The sequence below is a fragment of the Durio zibethinus genome, chromosome 19 (assembly GCF_047325235.1).
Source record: "Durio zibethinus cultivar Kanyao isolate XHJ-2024 chromosome 19, ASM4732523v1, whole genome shotgun sequence".
NCBI classification, from domain to species: Eukaryota; Viridiplantae; Streptophyta; class Magnoliopsida; order Malvales; family Malvaceae; genus Durio; species Durio zibethinus.
In genome coordinates, this window is record NC_143180.1 from 17567979 (window position 1) to 17584540 (window position 16562).

The window sequence follows — 16562 nt, forward strand, 5'->3', positions numbered from 1 at the left end:
CAGTCCTCCACATCATTGCTAATCCACCGCTATTTCCTATTGTATCCACTCCAAAACATGCTCTAAATCCGCATCTCCTCTTTATTCTATCAATTTTGCTTGCATGCAGCTTGGTTTTGCATAAGAACACTGCATAGGGATCTTTACTCTTCAACAAATCTCGAAGAGCACGAATCGCACGTGGGTTCCCAAGCCCATGGCAGTTCCAAAATAGGCACCTCTTCGCTTTCGGCAGGACTGGATTTTGGTCTCTGCTATTCTTTAAGTTTGTTATGAACCATCCTAGGCCTCGTCTTTGCTTTTCTTCCCTTGCAAATCAATTGCTATAAAATCACTGTCCTAGTCCATAGCTTTCCTCTTGCCATTGTGTATTTTTTCTGCCTCATTTCCCTTGTTTATTTCTCGTACCTTTCTCTTCCATTTTTGCCATGTGCTAGGTTGTACGTTTATGCATGCAGTTACCCCGGTGTTTTCATTAAAAGTTTCCATCTCATCTTCTACTGTTCCCCCTTTCAAACTTGCCACGTCATTCAATGAATTATTAATATCTCTAGAATGTTCCCCCTTTTCATATATGGTTCCCTCCTCTGTCAAGCGCTCTCCACGTGCTTTGTCATTCTCATATTTACTTGCACCTCTGATTCTTTTCTTCGATTCATTCCATGTTGTAGATTTTCCTCCTCTTCCCTTCTATGGTTTCATTTTTCCTTTCTGTCGCCCCACAAATCTTGTTCAACCAACGGGTTTGTGATCCTTACATTCTTGCTTTCTTCCCTCCTGTCACGCCCGTTTCCTTTGCTGACCAAGGCAATGTCGTTCTTTCCTTTTTTCCCTTGATTTTGCCTGCCTGAGTCCGTGTCGGAGACCTCCCACTCCAATGAGGCTGATGTTGATTCGCTTTGTTTAATGTCATCATTAGATTTGCCTTCCTTCGTTTGGACTCTCTCCTCTTTGCCTTTGTCCACGTTACCAGTTTTTGAATGCTTCTGAAACCCTCCAAATGACGCTATACCTTCGTTCTTGCTGAAAGGGCTCTTAGCGAGTCCCCATACTATATTTTATTCTCCTCATCACCAGCTTCATTTTTTTCAAAGACACATTCATTCTCTGTGTGCCCTACCATTCCATATGTATAACAAAAGTTTGGCATTTGCTCATACTTCAGTTGTCCCCGAATATCCTCCCTTCCTTTCCTTGTCAGCAATACAAACCTTCTTATGGGCTTTGTGATATCAATCGTTACCCTTATCCTAAAAAAAATCCCCCCAGTAGAGTAGGTAATGTTCTTATGTACATTCTTTGGTAGCCCTACTTTATTCCCTATCTTTTTCGCAACTCCAGCATTCATCATTCTCAGAGGAAGGCCATAGACCCTTATCCAAAACGTAGCTTCGTTGAAAGTGCACTCTTCTGGACGTAGATCTCCATTGTAATCCTTAAACACCATTAGGGTTTTGTAGAAAGACCAAGGCGATCCCTCTAACACCCTCTTCTTATCATACTTGGACCCAAATTGAAATAAAAACAAATTCTCCCCCAGTGCCGTTATTGCCATCTCATTTGTCAACTTCCATATTACCCTTAAAGTGCCTATCATTAAGTCTGTATTAAAAGTGCGAGTGGTTAATAGTTTACCTACCATTCAATTCTTCTCCTCCGATAGATCTGTGCTATTCAAGACATCTTCCATGTCCATTTACTCTTTTTCTTCCTCTGTCAGTTTGAGCTTTTGCCATGCATCATCCAAGTCATCCACCATGGTTGATCCTAGACTATCACTTATTGACTGCTAAATAAACCGATGTAATGACCCCAGTTACTATGAGCCACTAACTACTCGATAACTAAAAAAACATCACCTCAAAATCCCTGAAGAGGAAACTCTTATATTTGACAAGATGACAACCCTCTCACAAAACCTAGAGTATTAGAGAGACCAAAAAACTTATTTACTTATTATAAGTCTATAATCGGGAACTGTTAAAAAGTCTATCTTGATTTAGACATTCTAAAAACTACTCAACTATAAACAGGCATGAATCATTACATTCTATGCTTGCTACTCAAATTTACAATACATATGTACTTACATATATTTAGTGATTTTTTTTTTTATAATGATATGCTCTCATGATAATGATATAATTTTTTTTGTAAAGATTTAATGATTAATGATATGCTTTCATAAAATTATGAATAATAAATTATTTATTTATTTATTTTAATGATTCATTTTTTTTAAAATTTAATTAAAGATGATTATTAAAAAAATAAACTAGTTTTTCAAATTAAAATATCACTTGCTTTACAATGATCGACCATGCCTGCAATGGAGCACAGGTCTTCCTCTAATTTCAATATAATACCAAAACTATGAACATAATTTGGCTTTCTCTTTAGGATTATTTGAAAAAAATGTTTAGGGGTTTTCCAACACTTTCTTAAAACCTACCAAATTAATTTTAACCTTAAGAATTTTCATGAAAATTTTGTCTTTAATATTTCCATGATTGGAAGGATTTAAAAACATTCTTCTTTTATTTGTTTTTTATGCCCTATTTTTAACTAATTTTCCATTTCATTTTCTTAAAAATTATAATAGTAAAATTCACTAAATATATATATATATATATATATTAAACATTACATATAAATTATCATTGAATATTAAAATATTTAAGAAAAAGATTGAAGTTGAAGAGAAACTCTCTTTCCTTTAATTGGATATGGGCCTTTTCTATTGACGTTTTTATTTGGTCTTAGGGTTAGAGATTGGACAAAAAAAATGTTTGAGCAAAATTTGTTTTCCTTGCAAAAAAAAAAAAATAAAAAAATATATATATATATATATATAATAAATAAATAAATAATCTCAGAAAAGCCGTTAACACATATTTTTTAATTATCTTCACTAAACCGACTTAATCGAGTGCATGATACTATTTGACTCGATTATATTAGATTCGAATATCCTACAATCAAGTAATTATTGTATACTAAGTAAAAAAGTTAGTAAACATGACGGGTTCATGTTCAATTATCATTAAGAATTTTTCAAATCAGACTGAATTTTCACAAGAGGTATTATAGAACATAGGGTTCGAATAACACCTCTTAGATTCCTTATATCCGAACTCAATTAAATTTAAATTTGGGTAGTACTAAGTTCCCAATTCTGTTTAGTTTTAAGAGGGTAATAGTGGGTAATTATTTTGTTCGAGTAGAAAAATTGCTGCTCTTGACGGGTTCAAGTTAAACTGATATTAAAAACTTTTCAAACCAACGGAGTATTTACAGGAGATCTTGTAGAACTTAGAATTTGAGTAATATCCTTTTATTCGAATCGCTTTGCAAACCATACATCCGATTACTTTATACCCAAGTAACACCAAGTACTAGAATCAGTTCAGTTCTAGACGCGTAATAGCGGGTACTTGAACCCGTAACTCGTTCACATCTATAATTATATGTAAAATTTTATGTGAATAAAATGGTTTAAACCTTATCAAGTAGTCCATATTAGTAAGGGCTTACCAAAAAACCCCAATTTGATAATTTGAATTGGCTTGCTAAGAGAATTAATTTATATCTTAAAGTTTTTTTCACTTAATTGAACATTGTTGGCAAAAAAAAAGTTTAATGAAACATAATAAAATTAATTATGAAATTAAAATAGTAAATTATGCTTAAGATAATAAGAAGATAATCTTAAATCACATGAATAACAGATTGAACGTTTGAATGTAAACAATAATAATAATATAATCTAAATATCATGTATAATGATATAAGAGATTACATAATCATTATAATATGGTACACATATCAATTATCTATATATTTTTTTTACTTATTTTAAATCATATAACAAGAGATTAATTAAAAGATTATATAATTGATTCTATAATACATGATAAGAGATTATTTTAAGATAACAATAACATATAAATTGTTATGGTAAGACACATTATATCAGTCATTTATTTTATGTTTTATTTTAAATCACATGAGTCTACATTAAAAGAATGTATAGTTTATTCTATATGTCATATGATAAGAGACTATTATAATGCAATGATAACATACAAATCATTATCATAAGATGCATGTATCAGTATTTATTTTTTATACTTTTTAAAATCACATGACAATATATTATACTTTTGACATTAATTTAGGAGGTTAGTAAAGGTAATAATGCAATCAAAATTAAAACCCTACTAGATTGTGTCTATGCGCTTAGCAATTGGAGTTATTTTTTCTTTATTTATAAATATTTATGTTTTTATTCTAACATATGTAAATTGAGTACTCCCCGAGGGTAGACTTAATCTATATATCATTTTTATATTTTTGATACAAATCATATTAAACCATAAGTTTTTTACATTGAAATATTTAGAAAAATAAATAAACAAATATATATAATAATGGAATCATTTCATATTTTTTACTTTTCACTCTAATTTTTTTGTAAAAAATATAAAAAATTATCAAATATACTAATAATAAAATTTTTTAAGTTTACAAATTAATTAACATAGTTATACATATCTCTTAGTGTATACTTAAAAAATAAAAAAATTAATTTAAAAAATAAGGCATATATCACAATATTAATCTCAGATTAAAAAAAATTTTGATATCATTATATCAAATAATTTCTCGAATATAAAACTTTTCTTCTTTTTTTTTTTTATTATTTTTATAATCTTTAATGTAAAACAAACAGTCTTATAGCAAATAGTTTTATATTCCTAGTGATAAATATTATTAGCACGGCAGCCTTGGATTGTATCTAAACCTAAAAGTCCCTCTTTCTTCACACTTCCTAGCCGCCTCTCTCTATTTCTCTAAGCATCACTTTCTTTTCTTGTCGTCTAGGCGTAAAAGAATTTACCCAGGATTCGTTTCCCTCTTTCTGCTCTTCCTTCTTTTCCATTCATTTCCTTGTTTCTTAAACATCGAAGAACTCCCTCACTATATATCTTATCCGACAACGACGACTTTGCTGCTGCTGCTGCTGCTGTTACAGTCTTCGCCGGCTCCGTCTGCAAGCTCAGAGAAAGCTTTTTTAAAGCATCTTGGTCGTTTTGCAAGGTAGCGCCTGCAAGTTTTTATCGATAAATTTTTTCTCAAATCTATATAACGCGTTTGGTTTTCCTATTTGCTAAGTATCAAAATCTATATAATGCCGTTGGAATCTCATTAATTTCTTGATCGTTTTGGAAGCTTCTCATTTTTAAACTGATGTTGTTGGGTGTCTTGGTCTCTACCACTTCATATGCCTTTGCAATGAGTTCTCTTGTATATGATTGTGCCCTCTTTCTATGAGCTTAGCTTTTGCCGGCATTGATTGTAATGTTGCTTATTGTGTAATTTAAATTGTTTATAGGCCTTTTGAAAAATGTCGACAAGTGTAAATGTGAGATAACTGATGAAAATGATAAGATTGCAATTTCTATGGTTCAAGACTTCAAGTGTTGTTTGTTGTTTTTTAAAGTAAAATTGCGAGTGAATTTGTGTTTTGACTTCAGTTGTTGTTTTATTTTATATCTGTGATTAATAGAATATTAGAATTAGACTCACATTTTTGCGGCGAAATATGTATATATTTTTTTGTTTTTTAAATTATGTTTCAAGTAAAATTTTTATATAAAAGTTTACTAGATGATAATATATAAATAAATATAGGTGTATTTATTTTTTAATATAAATTATAATTTAATTATACGTAAATGTAGTTTTTTATTAAATTAACATATTAAATAATATTTTTATTAATATAATATATAAATATAAATTAAATAAATAATAAAATATATATTTTATATATATATAGAAGAAAGTCGGCCTAGAGCATTCCAAATTGGATTTTGACTTGACTTAAATTGTTCAAAAAGTAACACTTAATCAAATCTTTATTTAAAAAAAAAAACTGCATTGATTAGATCTTGATGAATCTAAACTCATCGAATATAATTTGTTTTGTAATCTTTACATCTATTGATTTTTTTTTCACAAAATTTATCTAATAAATAAAATTTTATTTTTTTTGAAAAGTCTAATAAATAAAATTTAAAAAAACAAAAAAAATGACAAAAAAAACTAAATAAGATAGCATATGAATTTATTGAATTAATATATTAAATAATAATTTTAATAATATATAAATATAAAATTAAATAAATAATAAAAAAATATTTATATATATATATATATATATATATCAAGTTCGAGATGTAATATTCAAAACCTTGTTTTGATCCGAGTTTAATTTTAAAAAAACTCAATCTTATGGGATACAATTTATTTAGTAATATCTATCTTAATTGATTATTTTATTACAAAATTTATTCAATAAAAAATGAAAGTAAATGTTAAAATGTTAAAAGAAAAAGAAAAAAATTAAAAAATAAAAAAAAAGCAATAAAATGAAAAAAACTGAAGGAAGAATTATGTAAACACTTGAGATAGGACAGATCACTTGAAATTTGTTTTCAACTTAATATTATTTAAAGGAAAAGCTTGATCTAACTTAAAAAAAAAAATTCTTTTATTGTATGGTGCAAATCAAAACCAATCATATATAAATTGTTTCATCATCTTACTTCCATTAATTATTTTATAAAATTTATTAATAAAAACTAAAAATAGCTTAATAAAAAATAAAATAGAAAAAACAAAAAAAATTATATTGCATAATTTTCTAAAGTTACACTTATAATCAACTAAATAATTAACATTATAAATTATAACTTATCTACATAACTAAATCTACATACAATAACACTTGACTCTAAAACTTCAAAATTCTAAAATTTTTTCTTTTCCACTAAACTAAAATCTGATTAGCAAGTATTAGACTGCAAAAATTAGATAAATTACTGTTGTTGCTATGGTTTGGATTTGGCTTCTAATCAAATAATGGGCACTATCAAACTTTAGATTAATTGTGAATATTATTTGGGTAGAGTAATATCTTGATTTTATTTTGGGAATCTCAAAATTAATCCATTCAAAAATGGGTATCTGAATATCCTACCCATTGCCTACCTAAAGCCGACTCTCTCTGACTCTCTCTAAACCTTCATCTCCTTTTTTCCTTAGTCCTCGTTTGGATTAGGTGCGGTGCGATTAAGTTTATCGCACGACTAGTTGAATTCAAATGCTAACTCCAGTAAGATCAAGTCAACATAAATTCTCACTAAAATTTTTTTTAATCGTAATTTTTTTTCAATCACAGCTACAATAATTTTTATTACTATTTTCAATCTCACCACAATTAATCTCACCACTCATCCAAATGAAACCTTAGCCGATGACGGGACTACTGCTACAGTTGTCACCATCGCTGGGAATCTTTTTTCGATAGCTTCTCCTCATCTTTTTCTTTCCTTTTCCTTTATTCTTTCCTTGTTTTCATATCTGCTGCCAATAGCTTCCTTTCTTTCTTTTCCTTACTTCTCCTTACTTTTCTCAAACGAGATTCCCCAAAATCTTCTTTTATACCAAATTCTCCATTTATCCCAACCCATCTTCACTTCACTCTGTTTAGCTTAATTGAATCTCACTTGGCTGTTTCCATTGAAAAGGTTAGTTTTATATAGTTTTATAGACTTGCTAAAAAAAAAAAGGGAAAAACACTCATGAGAATTAATTATTGTTGCAGTTATAATATGCCGGGGAGAACCTTTAATGGAAATATCTCTAATTCACTGAGTGAAGAGCAAGCATATGCCTTGTACAATGAGATGGCCCCAACTGTTGGACGCCTCACAATTAAATATAATAGTAAAAAAGATAAGGATGAAAATATTAATGAAGATAGTGATGAAGATAGTGATGAAGATGTTGATGAAGATATTGATGAGGGTACTGATGAAGATATTGATAAAGATACTAATGAAGATAGTGCTAAACATGGGACTGGGGTTGTTATAGATGATGAGGGCTTTGTGCTGACTTTGTATGAACTGGTTAGTAAGACTGTTTCCAGCATTTTCATTTCTTTTGATGGAAGTGAAGAACAATATGAAGCTAAAATTTGTAAGAGTGAAGAGTTGAAAAGGCAAAAGTTGGCTCTAATTAAGGTAGAGCTAAAGAATGGGAATCTGCTTGAAAGTGCAAACATTTCAGAGGATGAAATATTTGTGGGCCAGGATATTTTTTGTATTCAAAACGCCTTTCCTAGTAAAGGTCTTGGCTATCAAATTAGTTACGTCTCTTCTCTCTTGAGAAATTTTAATGATATTGATCGCTTGTTCAGAGATCAATTTCTTGAATGTGATATGGAGACAAATGTTATTCAGACCGGTAATTTGGGATTATGTTCATCCGAAGACAACCTTGAAGCAGGAAGGGGGGCACCTTTATTTGATTCAGGAGGAAATGTGATGGGTTTATTAGCTTTTGAATATAACCGGTATGACTTTGCGATTCATTGCCAAAAAGAGAAGATCTTATTTGCAATTGAAGAAGCCAAGAGAGCTAGTGTTTAATGATATTGAGAACTACTTAATGCCAAAAAAATGAGTAAAAGGTTGTCTAAAAGGATCTTATATATGTATCGGAGGCAAGATCTTATGCATCTGAGATGAGGCAATGGTTAGAGCAATTCCAACAGGTGAGGAGCTGAATAGAAAAAATGGATGCCTAGCTCCACTATTTTCACCATTACTCTCTGTGGTTGTCAAAACTCTCAAGATGTCATTTTTACAAATTGTTCTTGTTCCACAGCTACTCCACCACGAAGTCGCAATCCTTTCTCAGCTAAAAGGAGGTCTGCTTTGTGATTTTGTTTTGTACTTGGTATATGCTCCTTGGAATGCCAGCCTTGTGCATGTTTTATGATACTATTGAACTTCACCTTAATGATGATTTTTGCTAGTACAGCAGAAGTTTTGGATCTATCATGGACCGCATGCCTGTGAACTTTCGTTTCTTGATTAATGATTGAAATTACAAAAACGTAGTCTATTTCAAACACGAAATTATTTATTTATTTAATATGTAATTTATTTATTTATTTGTCTAATATTTTTATTAACACATAAATCATTCAAATCCAAGACCAGTCACAGTACTTTTTTTTTAATAAAAACGTAGCCTACATAGAAAAAAACTACATTTTTTTAACAAAAATATAATCGATTTTGTATGTAATTTATTTATTTATTTTAATTTAAAAAATAAATAATAAAAATATAAGATAAATAAATAAATAATTTACATGGTAAATAAATAAATAAAATTTAACTAAATAAATAAACAATTTACATGTTAAATAAACAATTATTTGTGTTCATGAATGAATTTTATTAGAATGATCAAATTTGATATACTCAACAAAATTTAGTGACCTTACAGTGATAAATTAAAATTTATTAACCTATGTGGAAATTGGGTAAAAGTTTAATAATCATGAAATTATTTGATTTAGTTAATTGATGTGGCAGATATATGGAACATGACAAGGCATCCATGTCATTTTCTGTCAAAATTTAGATAGAATCTATGAGGATGATCAATTTTAGTATATTTAACAATGACTTTGGATGGGAAAAATTAAAATCAAATTAAAATATGTTAGGGTGACCAAATTTAGTGACATGGATGGGACAATTTTGATAAAGTCAGGCCTAGTTTATATCTAATATTTTTTTTAAGAATTATAAATTTTTAAATTTGAATTTGAATTAAAATGACTAAAATGCTTTGTAGTCAAATATAGTCAAACTTAATTAAACTCAGTAAAACTTGGTTAAACTTGAGTTAACCCTTGAAATTTATAATTGAATGGGACTATTAAGACTTGAGATTAATAAAATTATAATTTGAATTATTGAAAATATACATTTTAGGGTTATTTTTATTATTTGGCTTTTTCGATATCGATTTTTTATGAAAAACTTCATATTATATTTTAATATTATTTTATTTATTTTGATATATTACAAATCCTAATTACACCTTAGAAAGATTAAAATTATCAAAATATCCTTTAAGAGTATTTTCCTAATTTGAAATTTTTTAGATTGATTTTTTACAAAAAGCTCCACATCATGTTTTTATTTTATTCCATAAATTTTATGTATTAAAACTATTATTGCATTTCAAAAGGAATGCAATTACCAAAATACTTTTTGAGATATTTTTGTAATTTGATCTTCTCGAGATTGATTTTTCACAAAAAGCTCCAAACCATAATTACATATTATTTTAGGATTTTTAGTCCATTAAAATTATGAAAATAAAAATTGGATCAAAAGATTTTAGAAAAATCATGAAAAAGCTTAGAAACACTAATAAAGGTAAAATAGTCTTTTTTTCATTAGGACAATTACATTATAAGCCATGATTGATGCTGTGTTTTTTCAAAACCCTTGATCTTAAAAGATTTAAATCTTATGGTTATTATTGCTCTCTGTGGTCACTAAGCTTAGGGAAGAAAACAAAATAACTACAATCCTTGCATGAAATTGATCTAAGGGCTAGGAGATGGACCATTGGTCTTTAAATATATCATTTAAAATTGGAATTTAAGAGGAGGGTAGCTAGTAGTGGCATGGAAATCATAAATGAAAAGAAAAAATAAAAAAGAATTATAAAAGCTTAGTAAGGTAGCTATTATCTCATATTTTCTTTCGCTTTTCATACCATCACATTTTCAACCATGTAGTTTTTTTTGTTCCTTTGATGGTTTGTTAGCTACCATTATGTGCTTTCATGAGTTTTTGGTGCAACCTTATGATTATGTGTTTCCTTATTTTTTGATTTGTTTGCTACATGTTTTGTGGTTTAAAAAATGGTTTTCTTGAACTATTTATTTTGATAGTATTTTAGGTGTTTGATAAGAGTTCTTAGCAATAAAAAGTAGTATCGAAATAAGTTTTCTAGGTGCTTGAATAAATTGTCAAAATTAGAAACTTAATGCTTTAGGTGCTTTCAAGTGTTTGATGAAATAAAAATATAAGTTTTCATACTTTTCTCAAGTGTTTGATAAAAAGACTATATAGTACTTTCTAACATTGCCTAGGGATCTTGGTCTTAGCATTGCCTAGGGATCTTGGTCTTAGCATTGCCTATTGCCCATTACCTTGGCCCCTCTTTTCTCTCCTGGTTTATCAATTGCTCGTTTTTAATGTTTGCTAGGTATTTCTTAATTTGCTCATGTCATGCATCATGGTAGAATAATCTCTTGCATTTAACATTGTCATGTATTGTTTTAACATATTTTTTTGCACTTTAAAGCCTTAAACAAATTTCAAAATTATGGTTTTTTGGCTTATTTCAAAAGCCTACCTAGATGTTGGGATTTTTAAAGAGGTTTATAAAAATCATGGTAAACCATAAAACCTAATCCTAACCCTAACTCAAACCTAACCTAACCTAAATCCAAACCCTAAAACCTAACCTAAAATCAAACCCTGAAACCTATCCTTAATTCAAAAATCTAATCCTAATCCAAACCTTAAAATCTTACCCTAACCTTAAACCCTAAAGTCAAATACCAAAAGCCAAGGTCAAAGCCCAAACCATAAGTCAAACCCTAAAACCAACCCCTAAACTAAAGTTAACCCTTAAACCCCAAATTCAACCTCTAAACCAAAGTCAACCTCGAAACCTTAAGATCCAACCTCTAAACCCAAAATCAAACCCAAACCTTAAACCTAACCCTAAACCCTAACCTAAATCCTAAATATAGCCTGAACCTTAAACCAACCCCTAAATTTTAAGATTTAATCCCTAAACCCTAAACCCTTAACCTAGCTTCTAACCTTAAATCTGAAATCCTAAATCCAAATTGAAACCTTAAATTGTCTAGACCCTGAAATACTTAAACCCCAAAAACTTTGACCTATGCCAACACCTAAAGCCATCCCAAAAATTAAAAGGTTCGTATAAAAACCTTATATAAAGTAATCTGTTTCTGAATATCGTTTTAAGGATGGAGTATTTAGAAATTTTAATTCTATTAAATTTTTCATACGATTCCTTATCCTAAGATAACAATAAGATTAAACAAATGAAAAGAAACAAAAATGGGATCCTAGGTATAAATAATCTCACGTAAACTCTACCTAGAGGTTGAAGAGTCTGGTGGTCTTTTTATATTTAAAGACCTGATTCCAAAATTGCATCTCATAATTATGCATAATATCCATTTGCATATATATATATATATATATTAATCTTTAGATTTTTGTTTGCATTGATTCACATGTTTATATATTTTGATTACCACTATTGATTCTTTGTTAATATAACATCATTGGTTTTGATAAAAAATATTTTTCATGGAAAATGTTATTAGAAAAATGGATCCAAAAATAAAACAAAATTAACATTCCAAGAAAAATAATTCTTAGTACTCTAGCTAAAGGTGAAAGAGTTACTGGCAATTATCATTTATAAAGAATATTATTTTTATTTTTAAAGAATGTTGTGATAAATTTTAGGTGGAAAAAATTACCTTTAAATTTTGCCTAGATGTTGAAAAATTTTAAAATAATTCTTTAACCTAAAAATTCTCACAATATTTGATTGCATTAAAAATTTTAGCTTTTTAATGCTTAATTTTAGTGCAATTTGAGTATTATTTTAGTTTGTTCTTTAGCATTTCTTAGCAAAATAATCCTAAAATCACAATTGTCTTATGTGTGGGTGAAATGAAGAAAATAAGGAATTTTGATCCATTTAGATACATTTTGGAGGATTTTTTGTGCAAATTGTGAAAATGGCCTAAAACTAGTGTTATTAAGATAAATTGCTTTTGAAGGAGTTTTCTTAAACCTTTCTTCCATAAATTTTTTTAGCATTATTTCCAGCATTTTTCTAATGAGTTTATTGTAAAATTTTTCCATGGAATACTTGAATATTTTTGTAGCAAAAAATGAAAACATATATGCATGCAAGAGGCTTAACAAGGAAAAAATAGTGCACTAGTAGCAGGGAATGCAACCTTCGTTTGCATAAGAATTGGGCACATATTTTGGCATTCAAAGAAAGATTTCAACAGGTGATGACATGGCATATTGGAGAGCTTTTATTAATTATAACTTGGACTTTTTGGAAGTGGTAAAACGCATTAGGAAGGCTTGCAATTGAGGAAGAACAAAAAAAGCCAAACAGTCATGCACCAAGTGCAGAAGCAATGAGGAAAGAATTCTCTAGAAGCTTATCTCATTGTAAATAATTTAGAGAGATTTTTTGAGGCTCCATTCACTACTCAACTACCTATAAATAAGAGTGGAGCCAACCGTTATGGGAGACTTTAGCTTAGGATTTTATTTTTCTTAATCTTTAATTTTTGCATTTTCCTTTACTACATTTTATTTTCTTAGCAAACAAATAGCCCTTGATCTTTATGTTTTCTATGATTTTGATTACAGTTTTACATTTGCTTAAGTAATTTTCAGTTTTCTTAACAATTTTGGCAATGAAACTTGCACATTTTATTGATTTCTAGTTCAAATCTATTGATTTTTCATTGATACTCAAATCTATTTTTGAATCTACCAAATCTAACCTACTTGTGGTTTTCTTATGATATCTTATACGAATCTTAATTGTTTTAATTAAAATTTTTTTTATCATTTTCTAATTCAATTAGCTACAACATAGTAAAAATTCAACCTCAAACTTATAACAAAACATTCCAGATCAAGTTTGAAAATTTCATCTAGATGCAAGTGATAGGTGCAGGTTAGATGTGATCAATCAACTTTGGCGTGGAATTGTTCTCTCCTTGGTGAGTTGTTTGCCTTCTTTTCACTTTAAATCCTTAGATTTATTTGTTTAATTGTTATTCTTTCTTGATCTAGTTTATTTGTTTACATTTCATTGCTGCTCGGATCACATTTGTAGTGCATGCTCTGTTTTTTGCATTTTTTAGTGTTGTTTAGTTTGCTAGCTGGTTGGGCTATTTTTCCTTTATTTTGATCCAAATTCGTTGTTGAAATCTATAATAAACTTGTTGTTTGATCTTGCTTTAGTTCAATTTAAGCTCATGCTCATTAGAAATTTTTAAATTTGCATTTTTAATTTGTGAATCATTAAGATTCTATTTCAGCATAACTACTGTTTAGTTAATTTTTTTAGTTCTTTCATGCAGCTTTTTTGAAATTTTTTATCTTTTCTTTACTTTCTCATCTTGTTCCTTAGTCAAACTTTAATTTCCGATTCATGTTAACTTCAGTTTGCATCATTTAAAGCTAGAATTGTAGTTTCAAATTCAATTTCCAGATTTTGCTATACTTGCGGTTTTCATGTTCTAGCTTAGATTTTGCAATTTTTTTTATTGCTTACATTTCAAATATATTTATACTTTAAATCATGTTTAGTTCATTGCATTTCAATTCACCTATTTTTTGTACTTTATTTTACTTAGTTTATATTTTGCAATTTTACACTATACTATATTTGTGTTACATGCTTTGGTTGATTTTATTTTTTTAGTTAGTTTAATGCCATGTTTTTCTTTGTTTAATTGAGCCAACTTTAGAAGAGTAAGGTGATAATCAGTACTTAGCTTAGGAAGTTCTACCTAATCTCTATGAGATTGACATTGCAATTGAAAAGGTCACTCCTTATTCATCCTGTATACTTGTAGATTTTTCGTGTCAAGTTTTTGGTGCTGTTGCCAAGGATTCAGATTTAAGAGTCCTAGGTTAGTATCAATCTTCACCATACTCTTCTATAGATTGGTTCCCTTTAGTGTACATACCTTAGGTTTGCTTTGGTTTTAGGTGTATATATCTAAGTTCCTTTTGTGATCAATTTTTTCCTTAGTTGCATATACTTCGATTTTCATTTTTAAAGTGGTTCATTAGGTTTTGTGTTCTTGGGTCCCATGTATGAATTCTATTAGGAATCGCTAGTTGATCCTTTTAGATCTTGAGCTTGAGGCTACTCATAGGATGGTTAGGAGGGAAAAACAAATCGATCTTACTATCACCATGGTCAAGCAAGACACTAGAGCCCTTAAGGATTATGCTATGCCCAATCTTCATAGTTTTTAGCTTAGTATTAAGAAGTCAGTGGTTCAAGCCAATAATTTTGATATTAAACCTGTAATCATCTAAATGATTCAGCAATTGATGCAATTTAATGATCATTCGAGTGAAAATTTAAAAGCTTATCTTTAGGATTTCTTAGAGATTTGTGATACATTCAAACAAAATGGTGTTATTGAGGATACCATTAAGCTTAGGTTATATCCATATGCCTTTAGAGATAAAGGTAAGAGTTGGTTAGCCTCAATGCCACTAGATTTCATTACCATTTAGGATAATTTAGTGTAGAAGTTCATGGCTAAATTTTTTCCTTTGGCCAAGCTTTAGAATGAGATCACTACATTTGACCAGTATGACTCAGAGACCTTATGTAAGGCATAGGAAAGATACAAGGAGCTCATGAGGTGGTGTCCACACCATGGACTACCAAAATGGTTAGAGATTCAAATTTTTTATAATAGGTTAGTGCCTAACACTAGGATACTTTTAGGTGTTGTCTCAAGAGGTACTTTGATGAGTAAGACTTCTGACATAGCTTATAAGCTTATTGAGGATATGACAACTAATAACTGTCAATGGTCGAATGAGAGTCAACATTCTAGAAGAGTTTAAAGGGCATACGAGGTTAGGGAGTTTACAATGATTAGTGCTAAAGTAGATTCTCTAGCCAAATTTGTAGAGTCTTTACATAGTAAGGTTACACCCTCAGAGCTGAGTCATAGTTATTCTAGGTTTACTTATACCCATAGTTCTTTAGCTATTTGTGATGTATGTGGGGTAGTACATATGGAGAGTCATGTTCAAGCACCCATCTAGAGAGTATCTATTATTTAGGATAGACCTTTAAGAAACCCAACAACCCCTGTGTTCCCACATACGACCCAGGTTGGAGGAACAACCTTATTTCTATCCAATCCATTTAGGTACCATAGCAGGTTCAATACACTAAACCACCTTATCCACTAAGTTTTTAATAGCTATCATATCAGTAACTGCACTTATAACACATAGCTCCATATCCATCTATGCCAACCATTGAGAAAAAATCCTCAGTTGAGGATCCTATAGGTTTTTTTATTAGGGTTCAAACCTCATTCATGAAAACTAGAACACCATATTTCAAAACCAGTCCATGTCTATAAAGAACTTAAAGACCCATATTGGTTAGTTAGCAACCTTCCTTAGTACTCGATCATAGGGCACCTTGGTAACACAGATGTCAACCTTAAGATTAAAGGGAAAGAGCACTACAAAGTAATCACACGTAAAAGTTGGAGGTAGTTAGCAAATGGCTAAGGCCCGATAGGTTTTCAGGATATAGCAAATGACGAGTCCGATGATGATGAGCCTAATAAAGACCTAGCTCAAGATAAAGGGAAAAATAAGAAGAAAGATATGAGTGTAGTACCTATTTTGACTTAGTGACCATAGATACCATCTTTTAGTGCTATACCGAGTTCATTTAGGCCTGCTCCTCCTAGAGTTAAGCCATCTAGACCTTATATTCCTTTCCCTCAAAGATTTAAGAAACATAAGAAAAATAAG

General features: G+C 29.6%; 1 protein-coding gene and 1 non-coding gene across 2 annotated transcripts; one reads left to right on the plus strand and one right to left on the minus strand.

The window, feature by feature from the left end:
* The first annotated feature begins 4802 nt into the window (after positions 1-4802).
* Positions 4803-8912, plus strand: LOC111309918 (uncharacterized). The gene is made up of 2 exons (XM_022908939.2): positions 4803-5100; positions 7673-8912. Exon 2 carries the CDS (start codon positions 7680-7682, stop codon positions 8499-8501), a length of 822 nt encoding a protein of 273 aa, XP_022764674.2. The 5' UTR covers positions 4803-5100; positions 7673-7679; the 3' UTR covers positions 8502-8912.
* A 6423-nt stretch (positions 8913-15335) lies between these two features.
* Positions 15336-15442, minus strand: LOC149513468 (small nucleolar RNA R71). Its single transcript, XR_016330550.1, has one exon. It is a non-coding gene; the product is annotated as a small nucleolar RNA R71 (small nucleolar RNA).
* Positions 15443-16562: the final 1120 nt, after the last annotated feature.

What these genes read in the sequence shown, in the direction of transcription:
- LOC111309918 (XM_022908939.2), top strand. Translation starts at nt 7,680, where the DNA reads ATGCCGGGGAGAACCTTTAATGGAAATATCTCTAATTCACTGAGTGAA.